This window comes from Prunus persica, chromosome G6 (genome assembly GCF_000346465.2).
Source record: "Prunus persica cultivar Lovell chromosome G6, Prunus_persica_NCBIv2, whole genome shotgun sequence".
NCBI classification, from domain to species: domain Eukaryota; kingdom Viridiplantae; phylum Streptophyta; class Magnoliopsida; order Rosales; family Rosaceae; genus Prunus; species Prunus persica.
Genome location: NC_034014.1, coordinates 4,459,275 through 4,469,152, shown reverse-complemented (window position 1 = coordinate 4,469,152; position 9,878 = coordinate 4,459,275). Strand labels below are relative to the sequence as shown.

General features: G+C 36.5%; 1 protein-coding gene across 1 annotated transcript; it reads right to left on the bottom strand.

The window, feature by feature from the left end:
• On the bottom strand, nt 5,117-6,163 carry LOC18773950. The gene has a single exon (XM_007205995.2). The coding sequence runs from the start codon at nt 5,986-5,988 to the stop codon at nt 5,506-5,508; it is 483 nt and encodes a 160-aa protein (XP_007206057.1). The 5' UTR covers nt 5,989-6,163; the 3' UTR covers nt 5,117-5,505.

The window sequence follows — 9,878 nt, the reverse complement described above, 5'->3', positions numbered from 1 at the left end:
AAAATACAAAGTTGGGGGGTTGGGGGGGGGGGAGAAAGCTTTATTTATAGGCAAGCATTTTTACTTGGACTCCACATTCTTGACTTTACAACACTCCCCCTTAGAGACCACAAATTATATGGAATATGTTTCGTTAAAAACCTTGCCAGTAAAAATTCAGTGGGACAAAAAACTGGTCGAAGGGAAAAGGAGTACATAACTATGTGTAACATAAAATTCTGTGTATATTAACACGCGTGCGACACTGCCTCGTTAAAATCTTTCCAGGAAAAACCCAGTGGGATAAAAACCTGGACGAAGGAAAAAGAGTACAGTGTTTGAAGATCGTTATTGATAGCACGCTCCCCCTGATACTTGGCAAAATATCTTTAAGTCATACTGTTGATCATCTTTCTGAATATCGTAGTTGACACTGCTTCTGTGAGTCAATCTTGAGCGACACTGCCTCGTTAAAACCACGCTCCCCCTGATGAATATCTTCCCCTGAAAACTTCATGACTAGCTTTTTCCAATAAGCGACCATAGAGATATTTTTAAGTGCCCAACGGATAATCCACACAAAAATGCTTCAATACTTTCTTAGCAAAAATCTCATTGGCATAACGCTCGATTTTCAGGTCGAGACAAATATTTCATGAACTCTTCAGAAGCTTTAATGTGTTGCAAACACATTATAATCAATGTACTCACTGAGGTAATTTATGCACATTAGCATTGAGTACAGATTTTGTGTTGCAGGCACATGTCAGTCAGGGACTTGCTTCTTGCAATTTCAATCCTTTCAAGGATTTTGTTTAAAGGGATTAAACTTTATGACACATTAAATAGCTTTAACCATGCTATTTATATATCTTTAGGGAATCACTTCTGGTGATATACTCCGTGCATTGAATAACCCTTAAAGAAAACATGTTGGTCTCCGTAATTGTGCAGTAAAGGGGCACAATTGAATCTGTAAATATGGAAAAAACCCAACATTCCTTGTTTCTGCCAAAAACACTGTGTCATACAAAGTAGGTATATTCCCTTTTATTCCGAACACCCAAGTATAAATTTCAGTATTAACATCTTTTGGGGTTCGTACTGTGGGTTTGTTCTTTCACGTTCATTCTCATCTATAATGGAATTACCTCATTCCATTTTGGCCAATGATATTGTCGACATTTAATAATTGAACGTGGTTCCAATTAACACAGCCCATTGATGATTTGAGTAGCTACTCCAAAACCAAAAATTGTCATTCATCAATTCATGATCCCATCATTCTCATTTGCACGTGCATGCATCAATTATAAGCATTTCTTTGCTTTTGGGTACCCAAGCCACTTCATGGGGCTTTTATTATGTGAGAATGTGGATTATAACCTCCAATGGAGCGTTATTTTACAATAGGGCGTGGATAATCTCTATTTAGGGAGTTGGAACATTTAGAACTCATATATCTGTCATGCTGCAGGCATGCCACAGATTAATACATACATGTCAATTAATTTCTGGGACTTTAACCCATACAATTTGCTACGCATTAGGCGTGCACAATATCAATATTGACATGTCAAAGGATTGTCCTTTCGGGACTTCAATCCACATCATTTGCTACACAACAGGCGTGCATCATATTGATCACTGCTATACCCATATTCTGTTCTTATGAGACTTTAATCTGTGCAGTGTATTATCAATGTATCCAACTTACAATTTGTAAAATTTGCGTTAATAATTCATGGATACATACAAGCCATTCTTTTGGAACGGACTTATCTTCCCATTTGGTCACCTTTCAAGATAAAATATCAAATAAGTATATAAGCATAAAATAACACAAGTATTGCTTACATCCTTAGGTGGGAGAAACTTTTCTCAAGTATCATTCAAGCTTGTATCGGCCCAGTAAATATAATGTAGCGCTTGATGATCTAGTTTTATCCTGCAAGAGCAAAAAATCACAACTCTTTTGCCTCTGTCAAAACAAATAACCCTCATAGTTAAGATCACTTCATGGATTCATTCTTCAGATGTTCATTCTAAAGAAATAAAATCTCTTACTAAAAAAGAGAAAAAATGCAAAAATAATGTGATATTGATTGCAAGATAAGGCAAGCAATCAAGGAAGGAAGCTGGTGGTTGCAGACAATAAGCTCTCATTTCTCATAGTCTAGAAGAACTTCCGGAGATTAGAGCATAAGGTCGTCTTCACAGTTCCCTGATGTGGTGGAAACGTGATCAGGGATAGTCTCGCTTCCTGAATGGATGATCAGAGATAGTCTTGCTTCTCGGGCATATTGAGTGCTCACTGATAAGAAAAACAAGTAGATATCGCATCACTAGGTATGGAGAAAACTGGATGTCTTCTGCAAAGAAAATTTCGTTAGTAACACTTTTATACACAAATAAGAGGAATAGGTAGAACCGGTGAATTTCAAATTAACCATAGGAAAATTGCGAGATTCTCGGGGTACTTTTGAAAAAATAGCTCCGTGAAATCCGCAAAGCAAGATCGGCTTTTGACGAAAATAATACTTGAAGACGCCGAAAGTGCCGACAAACATTAATGGAGGCCGCGTGAAGTTTTGGAATCTGGGAAAGAAAAGGAGAATATGGGGATCCGAGAAGATATTGGAATCCTGAAAAACAGTAGCCATATTTCCTCCTATAGATATTGCCTTTGCAAAACTTGATTGGAGCAACTGCGTTTCAACTCAACTTCCTTCATTTTCTGAAACTTTAGTTTTCCTAAGACTTTCTTCGAAACCTTCTTAAAAATGGCTTCCTCTTCTTCCTGCCCAAATTATTTCAATTTGAATGATGCTCCCACAGCAACCAGTGACGCCAAAGTTTGGCGTCCATCCTTTGTATCCCAAAATCGTCATCTCACAGTTAATGATTCTATGATGATGAATGATGCTACTGCTGTCATAGTAGCTAGAAATTTCATTACTCCAATGGATGAAATGCTGTTAACAGGGAGGTCTGAGGAAGAGGCTATTGATGACTCAATGGCTTCTAGCATTCACAGTGCTGCTTCTGTTTCTAACATGGCTGATCGTTTGCGTGCTAGAGCAAACGAGGTTCAGAAGCTAACAACTGAAAATTCATCTCTTCAAAGAATGCTTCATGAGTCTCAACAGGAGGTTGAGAAACTTAAAGGAGAGAATAATGCCTTGTTGAAACTGGTGAGTTCGTACTCTGTTGATACACTGAGAAGGCTAGACATGCTGCAGGTCTCCAATGAAAGAATTTTGGGAGACCACGAGAGGCTCATGGCTAAGCTTAAGAGGCGTCGTCCTCTTACTTCAGAGGCTTCCAGAACATAATGTATTTTTATAGATTTTACAGGGCCTGCACCTTCATTGCAGGTGGAAAAAATCTATCTGTTGTATGCTCCTTGCCTGTTATAATAATTACGCACATTCTTAAACTTGCACCTGTGGTTTTTACGTCTTTTCAAAATGACGGTTTGGAACCTTGCGCCTTATAGGTTCAAATAACCACATTGACTCTCCCAAATTTCATATTTCAACGTATGGGAGCCTGGAACTTTTGGCCTGGGCTAAACACAAACTTAGAATTTATTCGCCCTCTTTCAAATGGACATGAAATATGAATTGAGTAAAAGCTACGATAATATCGGAATATAGTAGTGAAGAGCATTAACTACTATATACCCACAACCTCAAATTCGGGATTTCTCATATATTTGAATCCATGTGCTTCCGGCCCAGATATATCAAAATATGTGTGGAGCCTCAATTCATCATTTGAGGTTTATATTGATATTATCCATTTCACGGTGTATTCTTAACAACCGGAATTCACAAAATATATTTCTTCCTTGAGGTGCCGATTATAACAGAATCGAACTTTATTAAATTCATCATTCTCTTATGCCAAAGAAATATGTGGCGTACCACAATCTGCAATAATACCTCAAGGGTTGTCCATTTAATTGTTGGAACTTCAGGTTCTCAACACTGTTAGATTTTGAACCTCAAGCCAAAATCACATATTCTCATGGTATGGACATTTTTACAATTTTCTGTACATATTTCTGGACTTCAAGCCCTTACATAATTGTCCATATCTTGAGGAACTTCTGGCATCTCATTTAATTGCTCATCCATGAGTTTAAGGAACTACAAGTTCCCTTTTTGAATAGTGATGGTTTACCCAAAATGGTTAATATTTATGTATACGTCACTATTCATATATCCGGTACTATTCATCAAGTCATGAATACGTATCTATTCATGTGTACAGTACATTTGCCAGTACAGTTATTATCCATGTGTACGACACTATGAACCAATACGGTACTGTTACATCATTAAGGAACCCCAGGTCCTTATTTACATGTGAGGGATCAAGGACCCTCAAGTCCAATCACATGTTTACAAATATAGTACCGGAGAGACTGCCAGCTCTCATATTAATATCATCATCAAGGATCTTCAAGTCCTGATGTAATTGTATGATGAGGATCAAGGAACTTCTGGTCCTGATCTGCATACTGTAAAAACTCATCATACAGCACAATTAATCCATAAAATAAATTGCGGGTAAATAAATTACTGGTATGGACGATAAACCCGCACCATACTTTAAATAAATGTAAATGTGCGGTAAAATAAATTCATAAATTAAATTGCTTGCTGTATGGACGTTAATCCCACACCATACCTTAAATAAAATTAAATGTGTGGTAAATTAAATTCATAAATTAAATTGCTTGCTGTATGGACGTTAATCCCGCACCATACCTTAAATAAAATTAAATGTGCGGTAAAGTAAATTCATAAAGTATGAGGGTTAATTCCACATCATACTTTAAGTAAAAGTAAATTTGCGATAAAGTAAACGTGCTTGTATGGGCACTAATTCTGCTCCATACATTTAAATAAAAGTAAAGGCGTGGACGATAAACCCGCACCACCCTTTTAAATAGATACTGTTGTATGGGTAATAAACCTACACCATACAGTAAATAAAATAAATGTGGGAATAAAAACCACCACTAAAAATATAAGAGGTGAAACCGTTCAATTTAATTAGTAATTGGAAAGCAAATAAATATAATATATTATATTGCCATTAATATTATAATTATATATATATAAGTATTGCTACGGTGTATAATATGTTATCCAGCGAATGTGCTGTTCTTTATCATGTTTTGTGGGTGCTGGTGGGAAGCTCATCATTTCGGTGGGTGCTACCATACATTGAACCTGCACTCCCAGAGAAGTAACCCAGCCAGATGTCTAAAAACTCGAGCTTCATTTGCCAATGACAACACGAATGAGCCTCCCAGTACAATTGTTGTTGTCACCCAAATGAAATTTCATCACATTCCTTTTGTTTGCGGTAAAACCCCAGCAAGGAAATCAAAGTTAGTCAGCAAGAAAGGAAAAGAAACCCAAATAAAAGTAAGGACAACTAAAGAGGAGGATATGCAGGCAGGCATCAAAAGTAAAGAAACCCAGTTATGATCAAGAGTTGCAGTTGATATTAGTATAAAGAAAGAGGCATCTTGGCAATCTCCAAAACGGCAGCGTCTCGAACAGGGGCAACATCACTGCTCAAATGCTCGTAAGCTGCTTCAAAAGCCTCCTGCCAAAACCGAGGCAATCGATTGCTGCTACTTCTGCTGCTCTGGGTGTACAAATCCCACATGTGCCTCACCACCTTCTCTCTCTCCTCCACCTCCAGAATATCGAGATCGTCGAAGGATGGAAGGTCTAAGTCGTCGGAGAGGCGAGTTAAGTTGCCGGCGGACCACTTGAGGGTAACGGATCCGGTGAACATGGACCAGAAAGCCAGCAGGAGAATCGCAGCTAAAACCCAGAACTTGTAGCGAGTCTTGTCCAAAAAGCTTCTGCCTTTGGATGATGGAGAAGAAGAAGAAGAAGGTGAGGTGTCCTTCCTGAAGACCGATGGTGTGGCTGTGGTTGATGGGATTGTTATGAGTGTCGGTGGATCGTTCTGTTTCATTTTTAGATGATGGAGGAGTTAATAATCTTCAACAGTGGCTAAAGGCTGAAGAGCGGAGGAGACAGAGAGACAGAGACCGAGGAGAGATAGAGAAATCGTGCTGATAACGTTTATGAAACTAAGAGATTATGGAGAGAATAGAGAGAAGGCATGGAAGCCTGATCTTTCATTGAATCTTTTCTCAACTCATTTCTATCACTAAATACAAGTGGGGGTGGGGGGGGGGGAAGCTTTATTTATAGGCAAGCATTTTTACCATTTTGGACTCCACATTCTTGACTTTACAACAGTAAGAACATTATAAGTGCAAGCTTGTTGTATCAGAGTAGACTTTTTTCACAGTTAACAGGGAAAGAAGAAATCATGAGTGGAATATATAACACAGTTAAAAGAAAAATGAAAAGAAATTCATTCTTAATGGTATGTTGAAAGTTGACAAGGTTACTATAGTGGTTGTGGCCCTCTTCTTTTCCCATGCTTGGCACTCTGGATCGAAACTCTAAAATTTCTTTTCTTCCAATGTAATAAATAAAAAAAAGCCAATACCAAATAAATTGTCAATTCTTTAGGATTTATAATGTTTTCATAGATTAACGTCTCAACATGACAAATGAACTATAAAAGAAAACAGTATAACATATTAACCACATATTTATACAATATTACAATTATATTAGATAGGGGGTTTCCGAAGTTTCTCCAAATGAGCCAACCCTTGTGAGCTCATTATCTCCAGTCATAAGGCTAAATATAGTCCATGACTAAATATTTAGATTTCCAAAATATTAATTTAAAAAAAAATAGTGTATGGCTAAATTTTTTTCATCTTCAACAATGCATGGCTATATTTTAAGGTCTTTCATATGTTATTATTTTGAGAAAAACTATGGTACAACACTCATACATTCCACAACTATATATTGTTTAATTTAATTAAACTACTATTTAGAGACAATATTCCATGACCAAGAATTCTTTATAATTTTTTTAAACGACACTTGAAAACATTTAAAGAGGTGACCACATTTATAAAAAAAAATAAAAAAAAATAAAAAAAAGGATGGTTTCAATGGTCTGACCTCCAACGGCCATGACCTGTAATTTTTTATATTTTTTTATAATTTTTTTTACGAATTGAAAACATTAAAAAAGGTGACCACATTTAAAATTTAAAAAAAAAAAAGTTGGATTTCAATGGTCTGACTTCTAACTGTCATGACCAATAATTTTTTATAAATATTTCTTAAACAACACGAATTGAAAACATTTAAAAAGGCTTTTAAAAATATATCGATTACGTCAGTGCTTTTATGGTTGGCTGTTGGATATGCATTTGCATTATCTTCTCCAAAAGCACATGCATGGGGCCCACAAAAATTTTGGCCTAGGCCAGAGCTAAGCTAAATGTGGCCCTGTTGGAGGGCTAAAGAGCCAAATATGACCATCCAAATTTGGCCAAAAGTTTGTTTAGTCCATGACTGGAGATGAGTTTTACATTATTTTATGGTTATATTTGGAATATAGCCCATGACTGGAGATGGCCTAAATACTCTTGTCCCTGAGTCTGAGGAGCTATGAATCCGTCGAGCTTCTATTGGTACCAAGAAAGCATGAAAACCCCAATTTACCCTTTTGGAAAAAATAAAACACAACCATTGATATAAAACAAAGAGATTGAGGAGAGAATTTAGAAGCAGAGAAAATGTAGGATTTGTTCCTATAGCTTCAGTCTTATTTTGATCTGCATATTACAAAGGAAGGGTGAACCCTTTTATAGGCAAAGCCATTCCAACATGTGGGCTACACATATTTGCTTTACAACACGCCTCATTGGAGACCACCATGTATAGAATATGCCTCATTAAAAACTTTGCTACTAAAACTCAGTGGGACAAAAACTAGTCAAAGGGAAAAAGAATACATAACCATGTGTAACATAAAATTTTGTGTATATTGACACGCGTGCAACACTGCCTCGTTAAAACCTTACCAGAAAAAATCCAGTGGGATAAAAACCTGGACGAAGGAAAAAGAGTACAGTGTGTGAAGGTCTTTATTGATAGCATATTTCCCCTGATGCTTAGCAAAATATTTTCAAGTCATACTGTTGATCATCTTTCTAAATCATAGTTGGCATTGCTTCTGTGAATCAATCTTGTAATATTGTTGGATGCTCCCCCTAAAAAATATCTTCTCCTGAAATCTTCATGACTATCCTTTTCTAGAGGGAAGATCTTTCGGATTGAGTGAATGATGTAACCACCAACAATTCATGTAGTTTAGTAATTAAATATATTAGTGAGCACTCAATGTGCTTGATATGCGAGATTATCTCTATCATCCATTCAGGAAGCGAGACTATCCTTGATCACGTTTCCGCTACATCAGGGAACTGTAAAGGTGACCACATGCTCTAATCTCATGAAGTTCTTCTAGACTAGGAGAAATGAGAGTTTGTTATCTGCTCTCACCAGCTTTCTTCCTTGATTGCTTACCTTACCTTGCAATCAATATCATAATTTTTGTATCTTTTCTTTCTTTTTATAACTCTCTGTTCATAAGGGATTTTATTTTATTTAGAACGAACATCCGAAGAAAGAATCCATGAAGTGATCCTAACTCTGAAGGTTATTTGTTTTGACAAAGACAGAAGAGTTGTGATTTTTGCTCTTGCAAGATATAACTAGATCATCAAGCCTTGCATTATATTTGTTGAGCGAATACGAGCTTGAATGATACTTGAGAAAAGTTTCTCCCACCTAAGGATGTAAGCGATACTTATGTTATTTCATACTTGTACTTTTATTTTGATACTTTGTACAACATCCTTGAAGGTAACCAAATAGGGAGATAAGGCTGTTCCAGAAGAATGCCATGCAAAGGACCAGTCCAGAAGAATGACTTGCACTATAGATCGTTCCAGAAGAACGACTTGTATTATGACCATTTCAGAAGAATTGCTTGTATCATTCTGATATGTATTCATGAATTATTAATGCAAATTTCACAGATTACAAGTTGAATACATTAACGATACACTGCATAGATTAAAGTCCCATAAGAATAGAACATGGGTATAGTGGTGATCATATTGATGCGCACCTGTTGCTTAACAAATAATATGGATTGAAGTCCCGGAAAGACAATCCTTTAACACGTCAACATTAATACGGTGCATGCTTAATGTGTAGCAAATTATATGGTTTAAAGTCCCAGAAGGACAATTAAATTGACATGTATGTATTATTTTGTAGCATGCCTGCAGCATGACAGATATATGGGTTCTAAATGTTCCAACTCCCTAAATGGAGATTATTCACGCCCTACTGTAAAATAACGCTCCATTGGAGGTTATGATCCACATTCTCACATAATTCATCTTATAAGAGATGTCTGTTTGGAAAAAGACAATAAAAGCACCCTGAAGTGGCTTGGGTACTCAAAAGCAAAGAAATACTTATAATTGATGCATGCGCATGCACATGAGAATGATGAGATCATGAATTGATGAATGACAATTTTTGGTTTTGGAGTAGATACTCAAATCATCAATGGGCTGTGTTGATTGGAACCACGTTCTATTATTAAATGTCGACAATATCATTGGCCAAAATGGAAAGAGACAATTCCATTATAGATGAGAATGAACGTGAATGAACAAACCCACAGTACGAACTCCAAAAGATGTTAATACTGAAAGTTATAGTTGGATGTTCGGAACAAAATAGAATATACCCATTCTGTATGACACAATGTTTCTAGCAGAAACAAGGAATATTGGGTTTCTCCATATTTACAGATGCAATCGTATCTTCTTATTGCACATTTGCGAAGACCAATATGTTATCTTTAAGGGTTATTAAATGCACGGAGCATATCGCTAGAAGCGA